This window comes from Condylura cristata, unplaced genomic scaffold (genome assembly GCF_000260355.1).
Source record: "Condylura cristata isolate star-nosed mole 26May11 unplaced genomic scaffold, ConCri1.0 scaffold00006, whole genome shotgun sequence".
Taxonomy (NCBI): Eukaryota; Metazoa; Chordata; class Mammalia; order Eulipotyphla; family Talpidae; genus Condylura; species Condylura cristata.
This window is the reverse complement of record NW_004567107.1, coordinates 52,121,473-52,143,992: the sequence shown is the minus strand read 5'-3', so window position 1 is coordinate 52,143,992 and position 22,520 is coordinate 52,121,473. Positions and strand designations below refer to the sequence as shown.

Genomic DNA, 22,520 nt, shown 5'->3' with positions numbered 1-22,520 from the left:
ACTATTGAAATGATTCTGGATAAGGTTTCGAAAAAAATAAATTAATCTTAAAAAAAAAGAACAAATATAGTTAAAAAAAAGAGTATAAATTAGTAAATGCACAACACACATATATAGTATGCATATTTGTGTATGTGTATATCTATCTCTTAAGAGTTCTGCTGAAAAATGACACATCAGAAGGCTATATCTGTTACTCACAAACTTTGGTAAAGGCTATAATTGACTTTTCCTTTTGATTTCTGTCAAATAGAGTATTAAAACACAGACAGTATTAATTCTAACTTTTAACATTAACTACATATGCCTTTTTTTAACTGAAGACATGAAAGTAGTTTTGAAATTGGTAAATTTTACATAATCCCAGAAAAGCTCTGCATGGAAAATTTTGTACTCATTATTGCAGTTAGATGTAAGAAGTCTGTGGAAATAACAGTTTAAGCGTGGGTGTGCGTGTGTGAGAAAAGGCTCTGTGTAGAATATATATATGCATGTGTGTTACATATGCAACATAGGAAGCAATGGAGCCTATATATTCAGAGTTGTAAAGAGAAATTTTCATTTAACATTCATGCTGTAAGTTACTTTATTAACAAAAGCCAGGGAGAATTATAAAACTCTTCTTACTACCATTTGTGAGACTATCTATAGAAGGTAAGCATATTTTTGTGTTTAGTACACTTGGGAAAGTGTTATTTTAAATTTCCACAAGTAACAGGAATAGGGATATTTAGAGTTAGAGAAAATCCAAAGAAAAAAATTACTGACCAAAGTCTGCACTTTGAATTCTTAATCACTTAAGGCAAAAATATAGAATTTTTGATATGGTTCCAAATGATCTATACTTACTGGATTAATATTGACTAATAAAAAATCCAAAAAATGATTAGCAAAAACACAACAAAACAGTCAAGACATTTTCTAACCATTCTTGGTTAGACATGAAAGGTTTTTATTTAAATCTTAGTAAAGAATCATATCCCAGTTTCGAGTATTCAAATATTCATAGAGCTGATTTGCCCCTTCTAGTCCTGAAAAGTCTGAAAAAATATTATCTTCTTCATCATGTAGTCATCCCTCTTTGGTTTTGCTTTCTGACTCCTTAATCTACTCACTATTGCTATTGACTCAATCACTATAATGTGGATCTCATCTAGCTGATTCTTTGTTTTATGACTTGGGCACAAAACCTTCTGCTTTTAGTTAGACTACCTTCTTGTTTCCAGTCTCTTTTCCATTGTACTTACTGATTTCACTTTCTTTAAATGTAAATTTCTGGTTACATCTCGTTCTTGGTCAAAAAATTTTATTGTGTGGTGCCAACCTACTTTTTTTTCCAACCTACTTTTTAATGTTTTTTTTTTTTTTCCTCCCACTTCTCAAACTACAGAAAAACTAATTTTGGGGGGTGGGGGGGTTCTCTCATCCAGTTAAAATCACTGATTTGATATTTTATCTGCCGTAAATTGTAAGTTAAAATGTATTAATGTAAAAGTAGGAATTAACAAGTAAAAAATGATCAATGATTTTAAAAGGCAGGTAAGCCATAAAAAATAGATTCTCAGGTGCCCTCCCTGGTGGCGCAACGGGTTAAAGCACAGAACAAAGAGGCTTAAGGCACTTCCACATGAGTTTGATCCCAGCCTGCCCCGGAGGAGATCCACCTGGCAAGGCAGATCCCCTCCTGGCCTTCCCGCTGCTCCCCTCAGCAGTGTACTTTGTCCATCTGCCTGTTCTGTACCCCACTCTATCTCTGGTGAATCCTCTCACCCTCCGCATGTCTGGCCTGTACCCCAGTTCTGTACGAATAAATAAGCAAATCTTTAAAATAAAAAAAAAAAAGATTCTCAGAAAGATATTATTTTAAGTGTGATTTTCATTAACAGAAAAACAGTGGGGGTTAAGTTTACATGCAGATAAAGTCAAATGTATAAAATTACCAACTACAATTAGACTACTTGAAATAATGAGGAAATATAATTGCATTCTTAAAAACAGGTTAAGTTAATGTTTTGAACCTATTGGTTCTAATGTGTTTCTGCTAACAGTAACAGAAAATATTTTATTTTTGTGTAATTTCATGTAGCAGCACAGCCTTTTATTTTGTGGTGAGTATTTTTTTATCAATGTAAATTTTTACTGAATGAATGCCGAGAAAAATTTTCTTTACTAGAAAGCATTTCTGTGGCATAGTACTTAAAAGATAAAATAAAGGACCAGGCTCATTCCTATGATCTCAGATTTCTAGTACATACAGCACCCTAAACAGAGGGAGGATGTAAAAGAGAACTTTCTTAAACATGTATCCTTAAAGTATTTTAATAATCAAATATCAATACTGAACTAATTAGTATTTTTATAGAATGTGCTCACAGTTTTTACACAGCTTGAAAATCATTTAACTTCAGGTACACAGAGTTGTATGTCATGAATGGAAAAAGATGCTGCTTGGAACAACATATTTACACTTTCATCACACATCACACACTCCTATGAGCATAACTTAGACTGAAAAACTTGGTGGATAAAAAGAAAACCTTCCTAAAATTCAGGACAAATATAATTGCTGAAACTGAGAGAGAAGAGAAGTATGTTAAAAAAAAGATGTTTTCTATTTTATAGATTTTTCTCTTGGGTGTAATTATAAAGTGACATTCAAGTGCAACCAATGAAGTCTGTATTTTTTTTCTCAATTTCTCACAAAATTCAAAGACATCAGCAAAACCACCTATGTCAGTAATAAAAGTAAAAAGTCTGTGACTTTTTAAATGTTATCATACTGTCACAGTGGAATAAAATTAGCTTGAAAAATGATCTAAAGGCACATGATGTCGTTCATTATGTATAACAGCAATAGCAGTGGCTTCCCAGTGTTCATAAAGGCTGCTCCATTAAATTTACCTCCAGTCAATAATTAGGAGTCCACAAATAAACCTGGGCAATTAAATCAATACTGCTAGGCAATTATATTCCAGAGTCCAGGCTCTGTGGCACAAAAAGGCCCTATATCAAACTGCATTTTCAACAGGATTATTTTATATACTAACTGGACAGAATAAGCATACATACAGATAATGCAGAATGTGTAGATATACACATGCACACATATATGTATGTGTATACACACACGTATATACATATGTGTTAGGGAAAAAACCAGGTCCAGTGTCTGTACAGTTTCGGGAAAATTTGGTATTTATGCATATGGATCTTTTTTTGGCCACAATTAGTAACATTATTTATTAAAAGGTTATATTTACTAGTTGAACATTTTAAAAGTCAATTGAAAAGTTTTTTTTTTTTTTTATAATTTTTAAGCTGAAAAATGTACTCCAAACAATGATTCCTAGGGTAAGCACTAGAAAAACAGCATGATTAAGAAACGGTCTTTCTTTTCAAAGACAAATCATTACTACAGAGGACAGAGGCTCTGTCCAACATTTAAGCTAATAAAGGTCAATCACTTATGACTATTGAAATGATTCTGGATAAGGTTTCGAAAATATCTAAAACTGCTTGATATTAAGAATATGAGTAGTTCATATGTTACTTCCTTATTCTCAACTTCCCCAAAAGTATAGACGCTGCTACTTGCTAATATGAACACAAAATAACTGCTACTCATATCAGAAACATGTACAAAGACCCTCCAAAACTCACAGGACAGTAGTAATTATCATTTGCTATTTTGAGAAGTATGTTTTTAAGTTGTTTTCAACCCCAGTTCATTTTTAAAACAGATAATTAGGTTGAGCAAAAAGAACTGTAATGCAAAAGTTTTAGAATGCATTACATGCTGTCAGTGATGTCAAAACAAAAGCTGGCTATGACTAGAAAAGCAGGGCTCTCACCTGCCAATAAACTGCCCTTGATCACTTACAAGAGGGGCACATCCCAGCAGACTGCATGTGTATTAAAAAAACACTTGAAAGGGAAGAAAAAGTCTCACCCAGGTCACAGCAGCAGTCTCAATAGACCCCTCAGGGGTTTCAACTCGTCTTGGCCTTGTCATCCTCTATGCAGCTTTCCACTCGGCCCAGAAAATGTCGATAGGAAAATGTTTGAGGGGCCTCTGGTGGAAATTTTTTCATTCTTTCTGCATTGACAGGATGCCAAATCAATATTTACTTCCCACTAACAAGCAGCTCGAGGTCTCAGTAGAAAATATTGTAGAGAATGCGGGAAGACACAGTAATAAACAGCTGTCTGGCTGTGAGGAAAACATGAATTGACTGGAAACAGGTCCATAGTAAAAGGTCACTGAAACCCATGAACTCCTCAGGTGTCCGTATCAACAACTAACTTTAAAGACACATAATAAAGAATCTCTTTTCCTGAGAGGGCTGAGAGAATGGATCCTTCTCAGACTAGCAAGCATAGAGGCTGACTCAATAATTTAATTAATGCATTTGCTAAGACCCATGTTGGCTCTTTCCCAAGGCATTTGTTTCATTTGTTAAGTCCAAAAGTACAAATAGAGGGTTAACTTTCCTCTCTACCTACTGGAATACTTCTTTACCCCACAGAAGTAAATAAGGTCTAAGTGTTTACAAAAGTTAGAAATATGGTAAAAATAGAAGGCTTGGAGTTATCATTTAGAAGTTTTCTATGAGGAATAGAAAAATGAAATACCTGTCCCTCAAGAAGTTTCTGGATGTATAACAGCCATTCCTGGTCATGTTCAGCTTCTGTCTTTGTCCTTTCCATCTCCTAAAGGAAGAAAATACAAATACTGGTGTAAATAGCATTTATATAATATTGATCAGTTATTAGATACTGAACAAAGTTAGAGATATATTGGTAGAAATGGCAGCATGCCCTCAAAGTAGAGACTATTTAAATTCAAGCTTTTAAATATTTAATTCATGACTATTTACATATATGTGGAAGACAAAGCCACATTTTCATACTTCCCAATATAATTTGGGAGTATTTTATCACTGCTTTGATAGTGAAACTCAAGGTAAGACTGAAGTAGAGGTGAACATGACTAAAATAAGGAGAAAATTAAGCTGGTGTTCTATAAAAAATTATCTGTAAGTGACCCTTGGAAGATAACAAAGAATACAGAAAAAAATCTGATTTGCTAATTGATAGCCAAGGAGTAATTACTGTAAACAGTGTTTTTAGGCAAGGCCCAGGTGTATTTAAGTGTATATCTATTTAAAATATTCAAAGGTTTATTCTTAGGTAAGGGACATTCCAACTTAGTGTTTGGGTCACTAAATTATCTTTATTTCATTAACTAGCAAGGTAAGATATTTCTGAAATCACAGTGTATTCACATGTACAACTGGTTATTCAGTTAAAACCAAGATTCAGTTTATAAGAAAATTTTGTTTAAAGAGGGAAAGTTTAGGAAATGCTTGTTGAAATTTCCTACCTGCCGGGTATCAGGCTAGGAACAGATATAAGGGTCAGTCTAAGTAAGCTCGGGTCTACAATTACACTTGGTAATAGTTAAGGTGCACTGACCCTTCTGAGGAAGTGCTTTACTACTTCCATCCTTTCACTTCTGGGTTCTGGGAACCCCACTGGAGGTTGTGTGATATGCACACTGCAGTGCTGGTGCTCTGCCTCCAGGCTGATCTACAAAATGCTAGGGTGCACACAGATGTGCCACCTCCTCTGGAATAGAGACATCCTTTTCTAATTCATATGTGCAAAGGGGGCTGCTATTCCTAATTTGTCCATTCAGAAGAAGTGTTTTTTTCCTATCTGCAAGCCTACAGAGGATATGTTTGAGACTGCACAAGACGGTGGCTCCATTTTCCAGAATACGTATCTGTACTAGTGCACATACATGCACACACACGGGATTTTGCTAATTTTTTCCTCTTTTTTTTTTTAGTACTTTACTCTTTTATGTAACAGCCAAAATTTTCTCACTTTTTCATTAGAGACATCCTATCTCTTTTCTCACTCAGTTCATATAATCTTCTTCCTATAGCTTTCCTTTCTTATACTTTACTGTAACTTTAGATGTGAATAGCCAATGCTATAACATCAAGTTCATATTTTTTTAGTAATTAATTCATTAATTTTTTATTTAGGTTGTTTTATTTCTTCGTTGTTGATATTATGGAAGTATAACATCCTCTTCTTGAGGTATAGTTACCTATAGTACTCCAAAGTATCCACGATCCACCATAGTCCGCAGTGCTTCTTCCCCACTTTGTTCTCACCCCATAAGCCTCACTCTTCAAGTGTTAATTTTTAGGTTCATCTTTAGCAGACCTTTTTTTTTTTTTTTTTTTTTTTTTTTTTTCCCCCCTTTTTTTTTTTTTTTTTTGGTTTCTCTATCCACACTATTGATTTTTTTTTTTTTTGAAGATTTATTTATTTGTGCATACAGAACTGGGGTCTGGGGTACAGGCCAGAGGTGCAGGAGTAGTGAGAGAATTCACCAGAAGACAGAGTAGGGAACAGAATAGGCAGACTGTCGAAGTACACTGCAGTGGGCGGGTCAGGAGAGGTCTGCAGGGCCATGTGGTCACCTCCGGGGCAGGCAGGGATCAAACTCATGCAGAAGTGGCTTTAGCTTCTTAGTGTAGTGCTTTAACCCACTGCGCCACTAGGGAGGGCCAAGGACACTATTGGTTTTTAAAAAAACTTAGGTTAAGAGTAACTTCTAGGTTAAAAAAACCAAACTTTTGGTATCTAGGCATCAACCTTAACTTTTGTTGTTTCTCATTACAAATTAACAAATTTCAGTTAGATGTCCATAGTTAGGTATAACTCTTGCCAGAGATACTATTACTTCCTGTGAGCATAAAATATGATACTCTATTTGGAAATATTCCTGCAATTCAAAAGTCAAATTTCCCTAGAAAGTGAAACATTGTGGCATGGTTGCTGAACACTGGAAACTGAAAATTCACTATAACTGTCCCATAGGATGAAAATGATCTCTATAGAATTCCTTTAACCTCTTTTCTAAGAATTATTAGCCATTTCAAAACTTTGTAGTTTTGCTCTACTCTTGAAGTTCTTTGAGAAGCTAATAAGGGCTAGAGGATATTCTTTTTACTTTTTATTTTTTTATTTTTTTAAAGATTTATTTATTTATGCATACAGAACTGGGGTACAGGGCAGAGATGCAGGGCCAGTGAGAGGCTTCACCAGAGACAGAATGGAGGAGCAGAACAGGCAGATCAATGAAGTACACTGCTGAGGGGAGCAGCGGGTGGGTCAGGAGAGGTCTGCCACGCCATGTGGTCTCCTCCGGGGCAGGCGGGAATCGAACTCATGAAGAAGTGGCTTTAGCTTCTCAGTGCTGCACTTTAACCCGCTGCACCACCAGGGAGGGCCTAGAGGATATTCTTATACAAACATTTAAGTCTCTGAAGTTATTGATGCACTGAGCAAATACTTACTGGAAGCTAATATCACCTTTGTCTTTCCAAATGATAAATTCTATTTTCAAGTATTAAAGTTCTAATATTCATGTATTGAAGTTCAGAGACTTAATAGAACATGATTGAGAATATGCCACAGGTTTCACAGAAGACTATACAGTAAGATTCTGATGTTTATATGAGTCAGTAACTTTGTCAAAAATAACTGCCTTTCTCAAAGGGTACTTAAATGCAACAAAGAGCTCAATGCATATAAATAAGAGTATTTTAACCAATTTAAAGTCATGAATATATTTTAAATTTTATTAACAATAACTGTGAATTTATCTAGGAAAGCCAATGGATTTACTATTGAAACTTGTTACATAGGAGAAAATAATCCTCAAATCAAAGATGACCCAACTTAACCAAATCCATTCACTCAATCACACTCACTTAAAAAAATATCAGTTTATAAAATATATGACTATGTTAAAGAAAATGCAGGAGGCAGGAAAACAGCTGACTTGAATAAAAAGCAGTTCTAAAGGGTATATGTTTTGGCTTATTTCTGTATTTCATACTTACATTTCTCTTGTGGTTTTGTGAGTTTAGTTCATGTATCTTGCACTGACACATGAATAATCTCACCTTCATTAAGATTATTTTAAAGATGAAATTCTAAGAATTGGAAAAACAAATACCTATGGTTAAACTCAATGTATAAAAAGCCATTTATTGATAAATATTTTAAATGATCTTACCACTTCATCTTCTGTGTCCAGTATTTCCTCTAAATCTGAACGTGAAATGTTAAGGATAGAAGCTGCCAACGTCTGGGCTTTATGGGTTGAAGTTTTATTAGCCTTCTGGTTTTTCTGCATTTTTTTCAGTTCTCTAATATGTCGCCTCATCTGATGGACATCATTTTGTAATTCTTTGACCAAAGCCTGCAACACATTGGAAAGAATGTGGGCTCACATGAAAGTCATAAGTGAAGATAAGGTACTTATAACTTAAAGATGTAAAGATACTAGCAAAGACTTTTTATTATCTTTACTCTGATTTTATTTGGAGCATAATAGATTGCTTTTTACTTATTGTCAGTATGCAAAATGAGTTCTCTTAAATGACCAATTAACCAACTTGCTGGATTAACCAAAACTCTTCAATTTCTCTTTAACATTCACTAACTGATACGTATGTACATTTCACTTAGGTTTTCAAATTTATTTGCAGGACGTGATCTAAATATACAAATATTTATGTATATTGTATGTAGGTATGTCTGTACACATATATATTTGTATATTTAATTCATAATATAGTATTTTCATCTGCTCTGTGCAACTTAATCTGCGCTAAAACTTTTTCTTGCATTTGCTTTTCCTGTTTTCTTCATTTCTAGTGTATTTGTACAGACACTATGATAGTTCCTTTTTCAGGACTCAGTTATGAAGATGAGTTTTTCCTGAGATCACTAAACCCCTCCCCTATGAAAAATATTATCTTTTTTAGAATCATATTAATTTTTATTTGGATTATGTACTATTATAGGATATTGAATCTTCCTACTCAGAAAGGCCATGGTATTCCCTTTTAGTTGTTTAAGACTTTACAAGGATTATTTTTAAGTATTACCTTTAAACATCTAGAATTTATTCCTATGCATTTTACTTTGTTGTTGGTTGCCTTTAATACTCATTATAGCTTGTATATGTAAAGATTGTAGATACATAACTAGCTTGCTGAAGTTTCTTATAGGAGTTTTTCAGCTATTTCCTCAATAATTTCTAGAAATCCAATCCCTATCTGTAAACATTATTTCCACTATACTTTTCCAGTTTTTATACTTCACTTTCTTAAACTATACTTCAGTCTCTTGTTATTACATTCTTCCTGAACAATACTAAATAATATTAATGGACATACTTGACTTATTCCTGATTATAATAGGAGTCTTACTTCCCAGGAAATACTTTGCTAATTTCAGAATATATTTTCACATATAAAGAAATATATTTTCATATATCAATGCATGACAGTTTGATATATTTTACCATAATCTCATTTTATTTGTATGTCCTTCAAAAATGGATACCAAATGATCTTAAATCCACCCTAACGAAGAAATTGCCTCATTGCTCATCAAAATACAGTATCATTTCTACATTCAATTCAAATGTGTGCAAGGATATTTTTCAAAGAATCCTGTCAATTTTGGACTTTATGAACCATTAAAGATCTTTTATGATTTTTTGGACTGATACCCAGTTGAAAGAAATTGTTTAATTTTTACTTATTTTTCATTTCCTGCATTCCCATGAGACTGTGCATCTGTTGGTCTTTGTGTTGTTCTTTGGTTAATTACTTTTATTTGTTCTTACTTCTATTAAGCTATTCATCTTTTATTCACTGATCTGCAGGAATTCTTTATGTATCTTAGATACTATTTTGTTTGTTATATACAAGTACATATTCTCTCACACTATCACTAGTATTTCAACTTAGTATACAGTATCTTTCCCCTACAATTTGGTGTATTTTATATAATTAGGATTTTTGTTATAGCCTTTATTGATTTTAAGCTTTATGTTTTGATTATGGAGATTCCCCCATTTCAAAATAATAAAAATTTGTGCAATACTTGACCAATTTCTTTTTTTTTACTCTTGGATTTCATATCAATGCATAAAATGCGTGTGTTATATGAGGTATATATAAGGCTAACATTTTTATTTTTTGAAATGAGAGTTACTTCTGCAGTGCTATTGACTACTAGACCCTGAAAATGACTTGAAATGCAAAATCAAATTTTATGTTCTAAATTCTCAGACATATTAAGTCTATTTTCAGAACTTCCTATTCTGTCCCAATGCTCTATGTATTCACTCCTGCATCAATTCTGATGTTTCATTTATTACAGCTTTATAGTATGTTTTGATGCATGTGAGAGAAAATGTTCTCTCTCTATTCATTCTTCTTTTCTGGCATCTCCATTTCTTTTCTCTTTTAGTTTCCTTCCTTTCCACTTGCTTCCTTCCTTCTGAATCATTTTGTCAGTATTTGAGACTGCACTGGCAGTTAGATTAACTTAGGAATGAGCTCACCTTTACAAATAAATTCTACCTTTATCTATCTAGCTTTGGTGTTCCACAGTCTACTTTTTAGTCATCTTGCATTTTTTGAAAGGTTTATTTCTGGTATTTAATAATTATTTTATTATGTAAGTAGAAATTTTAAGAGTTTTCAAATCTTGGTATGCTTTTCCATAATTACATATTTTCTTGTTTATTTATATTTCCTAGTCTGTAGAGTAAGCATTGATGGTACCATTGTAAGGGGCACTTCTGTATCATACCTAAGTTTAGTGGAAATTCTTTTAATGTTGTCCAAGAAAATGATGTTTAATGTAAGCCTCTGAAAGGTATATTTTATCGTACATGTCGTATAAGACAAAGGTGGTTTGTTGCTGCTTCCATGACCACGTAAATTAACAGCCAAATAAGACAGAACAGGTATTCCAAAGTTATGTAACAACTCCATATGCTGGGAACCTAGTTTCCCTTCTGTGATTTTAGTCTGCCATTCTGATAATGTTGCTCTTTTCCTTATGAGTCTAAGGTATCTTTTCATCATATCTATCTTCTTGCAAATAATGAAGAGGAAAAGGAGCCTTTAAAGGTACTATGTGAATAACATATCATTACCAATCAACCTCACTAACTAGAATTTAGTGATTTCATAATAATATGCTTCAAAAAGTAAATAAAACAAAAAATTTAGAAATGTGGGAAAGTTGCTGGAAAAGCAAATACTTGATTAAATATTCAATTAACATAAACAGAGGTGAAATGGAGTTTAAAGCCAACTAGTAGTCCCTGCAACATCAAGTTTATTGGAAGTGATTTTTGTATGTCAGGATTAGATTTGAAACCTATCATACGTGCTCTCCGCATCTAGTGAGCTGTTCAAAAGATTTTCTCCCTCCAATTGCCAACGTTGCATTACAAATAGAACAGATTTTCAGTGTTTAGCAAGTTTTATGTTATTAGAATAAGATTTGTGTTTGATAATGTATGATTCTTTAAGCACGGTGGCAAAGTTGATTTGTTCACATCTAACATAGGAATTCTGCTTCTATCTTCATGAGTAAGATTCATCTATGCATTTTTTTCCCTTTCAAGCTGTTCTATGAAATGTTGGTTTCTGGGCTATTGTAATTTCATTAAAAACTTCCTGTATTGGCCCTCCCTGGTGGCGCAGCAGGTTAAAGCACTGCACTGAGAAGCTAAAGCCACTTCCCCATGAGTTCAATTCCTGCCTGCCCTGGAGGTGACCACATGGTGTGGCAGACCTCTCCTGACCCACCCGCTGCTCCCCTCAGCAGTGTACTTCGTTGATCTGCCTGTTCTGTTCCCCACTCTGTCTCTGGTGAAGCCTCTCACCACCTCTGAGCCTCTGCCCTGTACCCCAGTTCTGAATGTACAAATAAATAAATCTTAAAAAAAAAAAACTTCCTATATTAAAAAAAAAAACACTTTAAAATAGATTACATAATATTTGAATTACTCATCCCTTGAAAAATTACAGAACTCACTGGTAAAATTATGTGACTGCTTTTTTTAATAATCAAAAAAATTTATACATACAAAAATTTAGAGAAAAATACAACAAACATTCCTAATTCTACCATGTAATTCTAACAAATCCAAAGGATTTTTTTTCTTTTGTTTAAAATGTACTTAACAAAAAAAAACATTCTGGGCCTTCCCTGGTGGTGCAACAGGTTAAAGCAAGCACCATGAAGCTCTCCATAGACGCTTCACTACAAGTTCGATCCCTGACCCCAGAGGTGACCCACATGGCACTGCAGAACTCTCCTGATCTGCCTGCTGCTTCCCTTAACAGTGCCCTTCGTTGATCTGCATGTTGTGTTGCCTGTTCTTCCTCTGGTGAGTCCTCTCACCACTCTTGCACCTCTGGCCTGTACCCCAGTTCTGTATACATAAATAAATAAATCTTAAAAAAAAACGCATTCTGAACAGTTTAAGATCTTATGTTTGCATCATTATATTATAGATATCTTTTTCATATATATTATATGTGTGTGTGTGTGTGTGTGTGTGTGTAGTTTGGGTTTACTAATCATTTATTTCACTAAATACAAATTTATTATATATATTCTATGAAAAACTCCTGTTATGGCATAGCATATAATTATACACATGGTTTCCACTGAAATTGGTAAATTATTATTATGACAATCTCCATTATCCTTAGTTCAATTTGAAAATCCAAAAGATGTCATTAGGTGATGGAGTAGGAGAACCAAGGCCCTCAGTGCCCCCATTAAAGGGTAACATTTACCTATCTCTGAACAAAAGTACTGCTGATAGAGGTCAAAAAGTCCATTTGAGAAATTTCAGCTACATAGTGGAACACTTAAGAATATCTGCACACAAATGAAAGGAAGGAAAACTATTGTGAATGCATTATTCCATCCTCCAGGCCTGCACTCCTATTCAACAGTACTAAAAGTCTTTCAAATGAGAAAGCAAAATTATCTCTTTTTATGACACAAATATGTATGTGTTGTGTGTGTGTGTGAGAGAGAGAGAGAGAGAGAGAGAAAGAGAAAGAGAGAGAATAAAGATTTGTATTAAGGCCCCTCCCCAATAGTGAAGTGTGTTAAAACTCAGCACTATGAAGTTAGCTGCAGCTGCTTCAGTGCTAGTCCCATTCCGGGTTAGGGAGGTAAATGACATGGCACAACAGACTCTCCTGCCTTGCCCACTGCTCCCCTCAGCAGTGTATTTTAATAAATGTGCCTGTTCTGCTCCTGGCTCTGTCTCTGGTGAATCCTCTTACCACCTCTGCACTTCTGGCCGTACTGCAGTTATGTACGAATAAGTAAATAAATCTTAAAAAAAAATATTTTATTAAAAACCTGTTGGAACTAAACAACAAATTTAGTAAGTTTGCAGGATACAAAAATCTGCATGTAAAATTTATTTGCATTTCTATCCACTAACAACAAAATGTCTGAAAAAAAATGAATGAAAGCAATTTCATATACTATAGCACCAAACCAAAACCTATGAATAAAGGAAGTGAAAAATCTGTATACTATAAACTATGAAAACATTCAGGAAGCAAATGAAGAAGATACAAATATATGAAAAGTTATCCCATGCTCATGGATCAAATGAATTAATATAAGTCATCTATAAGTCAAATGCAATCCCTATCGCAATCTAAAAGCACTCCTAAAAGATCTTGAATAGTCAAAACGATCTTAAGAACAAATCTAGAGGTACCACAATTCCTGATTTCAAACTATATAAAATTCTTACAACTCAATGACAAAAATCTCATATAATCCAGTTAAAATATGGGCAAAAGGGCCTGAATAGATATTTTTCCAAAGAACGTATATAAAATGCTAACAAACATGGAAGATGCTCAGCCTTGGTATCATCAAAATGTTAACCAAACCAAAACAAAGGTCCATGTTTTATGCAGCATTATTCACAATACTTGGCCCAATAAAATATAACACACACACAGAATATCATTTGACCATGAAAAAGGAAGGAAATCCTGAGGTGTGACAACTGATCCTTATAGCACTATGCTAAATAAAATAAAGTGAAGGCACAGAATAAGAAAATGAAAAAGATATAATGTACAGAGTGGTGACCATAATTTGCAATACTGTATCATATAGTTTACAGATGTAATAAGAGTAGATTTTAAATGTCCTCACCATAGCCACAGTAAGAATAAAAAGGTAGTTAAGTAAAGGATGTGCTAACTAACCCTACTGTGGTAAACATTTCATAACACATGTGTGTATCGAGTCATCACATTATACATCTTAAACTAATACATCATATCTCATTAAAGCTGGAAAAAGAGCAGAAGAAAACCACAATTAAAAAAGTAGAGGATTAACAATTGTATATTTAAAAATAAAATTACAATGCTCCACAAATATTCTCATTAAAGAAGCAAATTTATATGCCCAAAACACCTTACTAAATCTTACCAAAAAAATTACACAGTGATAATTATGATTTAAGCTCCCAATTAATTTTTGTTCTTTGGCTGATATTTACTTCATATCTAGTAAAAAATACTGAGAAGATGGAATTTGGCATATGACTCTCACATACAAACATTAACAAGTTTTATCAGGGCTAACTCAAACTGAGCAAATACTTCTAGAAATTTCCCTTGTGTGTTTTATTCCATTATAGGAGAATTCAAAGTCTCAGCTCTGCCACGTATATCCAGCCCAGATGCTCAAAGCACTTGATTTTACCCCAGGGCAAAATTCCATATTCAGGACTAGATCTAGAACAGATGGCCACTCCACTCTTCTATAATCTGGCTGTGCCATATGAATAAATGAAAAGACTAAAGGGAACACAGATTCCACAACAGGGCCAGAACAAACATTATTACTATTAATACTACAAATAATATTTATTAAGTACTTTTGTGTACATGGTACCCTAATAAGTTCTGCACAGAATGAGTCCTGTTGATCCTAACATTTCATGTAGGAACTAAGTGCAATCTTTAATTGTGCTCATTAAGGAACGTGCATTGTTCTTGCCTTTGCAGAATCTTCAATCCAAGCAGTGACTATGTATCCAGGATAATTCTTGAAGTAGATACGAAATCAATTTTTCAAGAGTTTAATGAGCCCTATTACAAGCCAATATTCTGAGGATAATGACAATATCCCTTCCCTCAGCCTAGCTACAATCTACTTGAAACAAAAAGAAAAAGACATTTAGAGTTAAGTGTTAATTTATGTGACATATATAATAAATATTCAGGAGAAAAATGAGAGCCAGAAGATGACAATGACAACTATTAGCTGATACTTAGATAGTATGTGGGCATTCTATTTATCTATATCAGTTTACTTAAACCCTTGCTCAGATAATATTCTATTATTACACTTACTTGACAGATGGGGAAACTGAGGCATAAAGGGTTAAGTCATTTGCCTGAGGTAAGGTAATTAACTGCTGGCAGACTAGGGCTTTTTCATCTAATCACAGTTAGAGGACTCATGAAAGAAAGAGGAAAGCACTGAGATAAATCCGGAAATTTTAGATCAAAGGGCAGGAGGGAAGGGTATGTAAAATAAAAAGAACTTGGGCAAAGTCTGGAATGAACACAAGCTATAGTAGAGGCAGAAGTTAAGAGTCATGGGAAATATTAGATTCTAAGCAGGTCAAACTATGAGGGGTCTTAAATGTTTTAAAAGATGGGCATTTAGTTTTAATGTAATACAATTAATGTTTGATATGTTGGCAATTGTGGGATTTTACTTCAGGAGTGACTTCTGAGCATTCCCATTTCGTGATAAAGCTAATAAATGTATAAGGAAGATAAAGATGATGGTTATCTGGTTCCTAAAATCAATTGTCCAGACTTGCCCAGTATTTCTGGTTTGGCACAAATTTTCTGGTGACCAATACATGTTTGTAAACTGATTCAGTTAATAAAATATAGTTTAAAGCAGTATTTTAAAAACTGCATTATTTATAATTATCACCTAATTAGCTTATCCTTGGGCCTCTTCAATATAGATTTTGAATCAATATAGATTTAATTATATCAGTGTAATCAGATGATTACAGTACAACCTAAACACTAAACTGAAATAAAATGGAAAAATTCTGAAATATTACTAAAGCTTGTTTAACCCAGGAATACCTATCCTGTTTTATAAACTTTAATATGTTACTCAAATTCAAAAGTTATGAAATCACATCAATCCTGAATTTATCTATTAAGACATTTACTCATCACCAGTGAAAAACAGGAAGAACTAATTTGTCACTAATTAACAACTAATGAGTTCAGATATTCATTTTATCATAAAATATCATTGATATCCTTGAACATAAGTAAAAAGTAAATTTTATTTTTTTAAAAAGGAAATTTTTGCATTTAACTACTTTATGTGATAACGTACAACCATTACATTATCACAAAGGTCATGATTCTGTCAAGACTATATACTCAAATATCTAATCAAAAAACTCATTCTTCTATTTAAGTATTTCTGACTATAACTTCTTTTTAAAAAGAACATACTCAAAGAACATTTCAGGAAAGATAATAATTAAATTCTAAATAAATCTTATAATTATGTATTTCATATCCAAACTTGGTTAAGCATGCACCTATATGCTAAGTATAATATAACACAAGAAACAAAGGTTTACAAAACTAAAATTCTTAATAAAAATGACTCTATATTGTAAGTAAAATAGTGCCATTATAAGTAAAATATTGACAATATTATAAGTAAAATATTGACAATGTTCAATGAAAATTTTACAATATTTTACATTATAAGTAAAATATTGACAATGTTCAATGAAAATACTTTATCACAAGTTAAACAATGAAACTATTCAACAAGCGTCAGGAAGAAAATGACATTTTAAATATGTAAAAGGTAAATTACATTTACTAAAATTAATACTCTGCAATCATTTAGGGTCCTCTGAGACAAACAATATTGGTTTGACTTTATACCAGTTGAAATCTTTGTAAAAAGAGATAAAATGTTTCATTCCATTCATTTTGTAGATACTTTCAGAGGAAGAAAATTCCCAAGGTATCTATGATTTGCAAAGAAACAAAGCAAAAGATTTGTTCCAAATGGGGTATTATTAACACTGGAACAAAATGCTGTAAGCTCCTAGTTTAGGGCCTCCCTGGTGGCTTAGGAGTTGTCTCAGCACTATCACCTCTATAGCCAGTTCAATCCCTGGCCAGGGAACTAATCCACATGGTATAGCAGACCTCTCCTGTCTCAAGTGCTGCTCCCCTCAGTAGCCTGTTTTGCTCTGCATTCTGGCTCTGGCAAACCCTGACCTCTGGCCTCTACCCCAGTTCTTCTATGCAAAAAGAAATAAAATTTTTTAAAATGCTATAAGCTCCTGATATTAGAGGAATGAAGAATATGGCACACACACACATATATAATATATATATATATATATATATATATATATATATATATATATTCATTTCCATTATGTATATAATTCAATTGGTTTTCATCTTATATTTAGTTTATAAGCATAGATAAATATTACTTATACATATAATCTAAAGTATTAGGGAAAAAAACCTAAGGGAATTAAGTAATCAAAAAATATTCTATATGTTGAGTACCTTCTTTACGGGAGCTTTAGAAATGCCAAACTACCCAATAAATCTACAGAGAGAAGCAAGCAAACAAAAAGTACTGATTTGAGGGTCTCCTCCCACAACATGGTAGAGTAGGAAGGTTTTGATAAATCTCTCTCCTAAGTACAACTAGGAAGGAATAAATTTTACTCACAGGAAATTTCACCAGCTCATCGCTGGCAGTAGGGGACTGACCCACAGATATTTTGCTCTGAGGCTGCTAGTTCATTTGCTGTGGGAGTGGAAAGGGGAGAGGCAAAGGGAGTTGTGGCTAAGGCAATAGCCATTTAGTAAGACAAACAAGCTAGGGAATGAACCACAGAATGTGGTGAATATTTTTGGTAATTCTTTTCATTGGGGAAGAGCAGATATATATACATACACAGGGGCTGGGATTGATGGTTAAGCAGGAGAGAATCAGGCTTCTGGTAATGTGGGTGGCAGAACTCCTCTCTTCTTTCCTGTTAGGAAATCAGGAAGAGACACCTGATGATCACCACACTGGGGCTGTGGTAAGGAACAAGGGCCCAAAACTTTGGGCTCTATGAAGCAGTCAAAAGTACTTGCTTTAGAGAAAAGGAGGAAAAGACATGTAACACACTCCACTTCAACCTTCCACTGTACCAGGGTGCTCCCAGGAAAAGTGGACGTTCCAAGCTTCCTGCCCCATCCAAGGGCTGATAGAGCTGAGCAGGGGAAGAAGAAGCTGGAGTGGAGAATGGAGGAAGAAAGGAAGATAGAAGAGAACAAGGAAGAGACCTGGAGGAGGACATGGAGCAGATTCCCATGTGAAAAAGCTGTACTTGCTTCTCAGCCTTGGGCTTATATCAGGGACTTGAGGGACAGGAAAGAAGACACTTGAAACAGATGTGGGTGAGAGACTGTGGGGAGGTTAACAATGGCAGCATTTATCTTGTTTTTGATTTTGCCCTTTTCTCTCCATACTTGTCTGGCCCTCTTCTGACCCTTTCCAATGGTCCCACCAGAAGGTGCCTTAGATTTGTGGCCTTAGTCATCCTGCTCTGAGTCAACCCTGTTTGGCTGGACATTTACCCATGAGGGGATGATGGCTAACTGTGGGTGTTTCGTGTGAAAAATATTTTATTTCTTCACTTTATTGCACATTAATTGTATTAAAGTTCCTTTCCACACCAGAATATGTTTTGTTTTGATGCAGTGGCTGGCAGAACGTACTAGGGCTGGTAGATTTGGGGGTTCCAGGGTGCCCTTAACTCTGCCCGGTAACACCACCTCTCTATCATCTGTCATAAAGTAAAGCAAAGAAGATATAAAAGTTGAGACACAGTGCCTCAACTGGTAAGAAATAAGTAAGATGACATACATGCCTAGGAAACAATGAACATCTGAATAAAAGATAGAAGCTGAAAGATAAGGGAAGTCCAGAAACCCACATAAAGGCACAGAATTTGAGTATCTCACAGGAAAGTATTTTAGAATAACAATCATTAAGGAGCTTAATGAATACCTGAAAGTACAACCAAATACAGAAAAGTGCCTTCAGTACCTTACAAAAGAGAACAAGGAACAGAGAGTTCTTCACAAAAGATACTAATATTAAAAAAAATACACAAAAGATACTGAATGAAATGAGAGCATGGAAATGTATTAAACAGACTTAAACTGATAGAGATAAAATTTCAGAAATCAAAGATGCAAATTTTTAAATCACTCAAATAGACAAAGAGAGAGAGGTAAGATTTAGAAGAGGAAATGTACGGATAATTGGTACTCCAGAAAGTGAAGAGAGAATAAAGCCGAGATGCTACTTAAAACAATAATAATAGACTATTTCTCAAATCTAAGGTAAGAAAAAAACATGGATGTCCAGGAAGCTGAGAGAATACCCAAATTTCCTAAATACAAAACAACCTCCACCAAAACACTTAATTGTTAAGCTATCAAAAAAATATAAAAGGCTGCTACGGAGGGAAACAAAAAAAGAATGTAACATTCAAGGGCATCTCAACCAAACTTACTAGGTTTCTCCAGATTAGAAGACAATGGAATGATAATTTCTATGTCATTCTAAAAGAAAAAAAATGCCAATCAAAAATACTTTATCCTGTAAAATTTTCATTCAAATATGATGAAAAAATAAAGACCTTGCCAAAGAAAAGCTAACGGAGTTTACCACAAAGAGCTGCTCTTCACAGAAGTGTTAAAAGCACATTTTCTATGTGAAACAAAACAAAAGAACACAAAACCCTTTGCAAGGTGATAAATAGTAATATGGAATAAAAAACATAAATAAAAATAATATGACAACAGAACATTGGAGGGAATGAAGAAAAGAACAGAATCTGTATAGCCAAATGATGATGAGGTGATACCAGCACAAAAAAGACTATTTCAGGTATCCAGTTTGCTACAAAGCTCATGGTGAGCACAAAACAAAAGTCTAGAATAGAGATACTTAAAATAAGAATTAATGAAACTGAGAGAACCACTGTGGAAAACCATCCAAATGAAAAAGCAGACAAATGGAAAAGAAACAACAGAATGATAAAAACAAAAGAAAGACTAGCAGTAAATATGCCTCATGTTAGTAATTGCCTTACAAACGAATGGTGTAAACTTACCAAATAAAAATGCAGGATTGATTTTAAAAATAAAATCATAATCCATTGATAGATACAGTCAAGACTTTTACCTCAGATCTAAACACAAATACACTTGAAGTGAAAGACTGGAGTAAAGTATTTCAAGCCAGTGACACATAAAAAAAAGTATTAACAGCTATCCTCACATTTGATAAATTACTTTCAGTCATAAAAATAATTAGTAACAAAGACAGGTATCATCTGATACATCAAGTTGTAACTGTCATCAATATTTATACACACAACACAGGTGCACCCAAATGTAAAAAACAACATTTAAAGAAAACTAAAACTCATTGACAAAAGCACAATAATAAAAAGGATTTCAAACACCATTTTTATCAATTGATAGATCATCAGACAGAAAAGAAATATGAAGATAATGACTTCAAATAAAATAATGTATCACATGGGCTTTATAGATATTACATAGCCTTCCATCACAAAAGAAATGAAGACACATTCTTCTCATGTACAGTTGAAACTTCTCAAGGATTTATACTTACGCTGAATCAAAATACATCTCAATTTATGTCTCAAAAATATACCAAAATTGAAATTATATCAAGTATTTTTTCTGAGCACAATGAATCAACCAAAAGATGTAAACTAGGTAAAATACAAACATGCTGAAATGAAACAAAATGCTTTTGAATAACTATTACGCCAATAAAGAAATGAACAGGAAATAAAAAATTATAAAGAGTTTCCAAAAACCACCTGTTTTTAGCTCTGTATCCCTTTACCAACACCACCAGCTTTGGTGCTTGCTGGGCTTCTCTGGGGCTCTTTAGTCTTCAGACCACTTCAAGATGGGATGCCCTTTGCAGGCCCATCAGTTTGTTTTCCTTCTGCTCTGCTAAACCATTTAATCATCCCTCTACGCTAGACAGACTCTAGACTGGGGCTCACATGACCCTTAACTTCAGTGAACATGGAGATAGTTTCTGGTTGTTCTTGCTTAGGTGGTTTTTAAAAGGGGAACCAAGTAGAAATGACTTAATGCTTTCATCTTAAATTCTGTATTGATTCAGTGATTAGTAACATTTTATAACTAGATTGACATTAAGCCCATAATATTAATACGAACAATTTTAACTTAACTATAAAAATAAATCTTTTAGATAGAGATTTTGAAAAAATGTGACAAGTGGGCAGAAAAACAGAGACAGTATTCCCCCAATTACCTGAAGTAGGTCATTTATTGCCTGAAATAAAGTGCTAGCATTAATAAGCCACAAATAATTCAAACCTTCACAAACATGGTGAACTCTTCCACTTTCTCATTGGCTAACAGTAGTTTCTTCTGTGCTCCTTCTAGGGCCTGCTCACTTTGCAATGCTAATCCTTGAAGATGCTTAGATGCTGCTGTTTCAATTTCTGCCAGTGCTGATTCAGTCTCATTTACTTTTGATACTAAGAGGTTAAGCTTGAGATCCTACAAAAGACCAGTAATCATAGAATTAAAAAAAAATCATAAACAGGTTTAGAAGAGTTATATATGTGAAATAAGCAATACATGCATATATGTATATTTGAGTAAAATGAAAGCTGTTTTCACTTACTTCAAAAATGATCTAATTTTATGTATTTATTAGCTTAGAAAACTAATTCATTAAAGACATGGAAGTTATTTTAGATCAAAAGTTCCTATATATCAAAGAGAAATATTTAATTAGTTTATAAGTTTGGGTAAACCTAAAAAATTTAATCTGTGTGTCAGTTGTTAGCAAGGCTTATTTATTAGATGTTATCAAGGCAAACAAAATCTATTTCTCAAACACAACACTTTTTACTAAACAAATTCCTAGTGTTACATGTATAAAGGTAAATGTGTTTTGGAGTTACCTGAAATACTTCAATAGCTTAGACTGGTTTTAGGGAGGGGAAAAAATGAAAACTTTAGAAATGTAAGTAATATTATATTCTAATTTTCTGCTAAAATGTCCTAGAAATTTACCTTTTTTTCTAACTCCTCTTTAGTTTTCTGATACATCTGTTCATACTGTGACTTTTCTTTTATAGCAACACCAAGTCTTTGCTTTAATGAATCAACTGAGACCTTCTTGTTAGAACATTCTTCAGTTAATGTCTTCACCTACAATAGAAGCACAATGGTAATTATTATTGGTAAAGGCATTTAGGTAATATACTACAATAGTTTCAACAGAAACTAAGTAAGACATTAATAAGTTAAATTTCATTTATTTCCTCATAAATGATACCAAATATAAGTATGTTGTTTGTAAAATTCATTTCATGATAGCAATTATAAAAATTGCTACTTATGCAAGCAAGTTCTTTATTCTGAAACAAGCCAAATTATGGATAA

The 22,520-nt window shown here is 33.6% G+C and overlaps 1 protein-coding gene across 5 annotated transcripts in view; it reads right to left on the bottom strand.

Annotated features, from left to right (window-relative positions):
- Positions 1-22,520, bottom strand: part of CNTLN (centlein, centrosomal protein) — a 219,635-nt gene that overhangs the window by 7,086 nt on the left and 190,029 nt on the right. For all 5 annotated transcript variants that reach the window (XM_004677679.2, XM_012721530.1, XM_012721531.1 and 2 more), the window contains 4 exons: positions 22,149-22,286; positions 21,441-21,626; positions 8,102-8,287; positions 4,633-4,710 (listed from right to left, as the gene is read on the bottom strand). In XM_004677679.2, the coding sequence (XP_004677736.1) occupies positions 4,633-4,710; positions 8,102-8,287; positions 21,441-21,626; positions 22,149-22,286 (588 nt within the window). The remainder of the gene's footprint in view (positions 1-4,632; positions 4,711-8,101; positions 8,288-21,440; positions 21,627-22,148; positions 22,287-22,520) is intronic.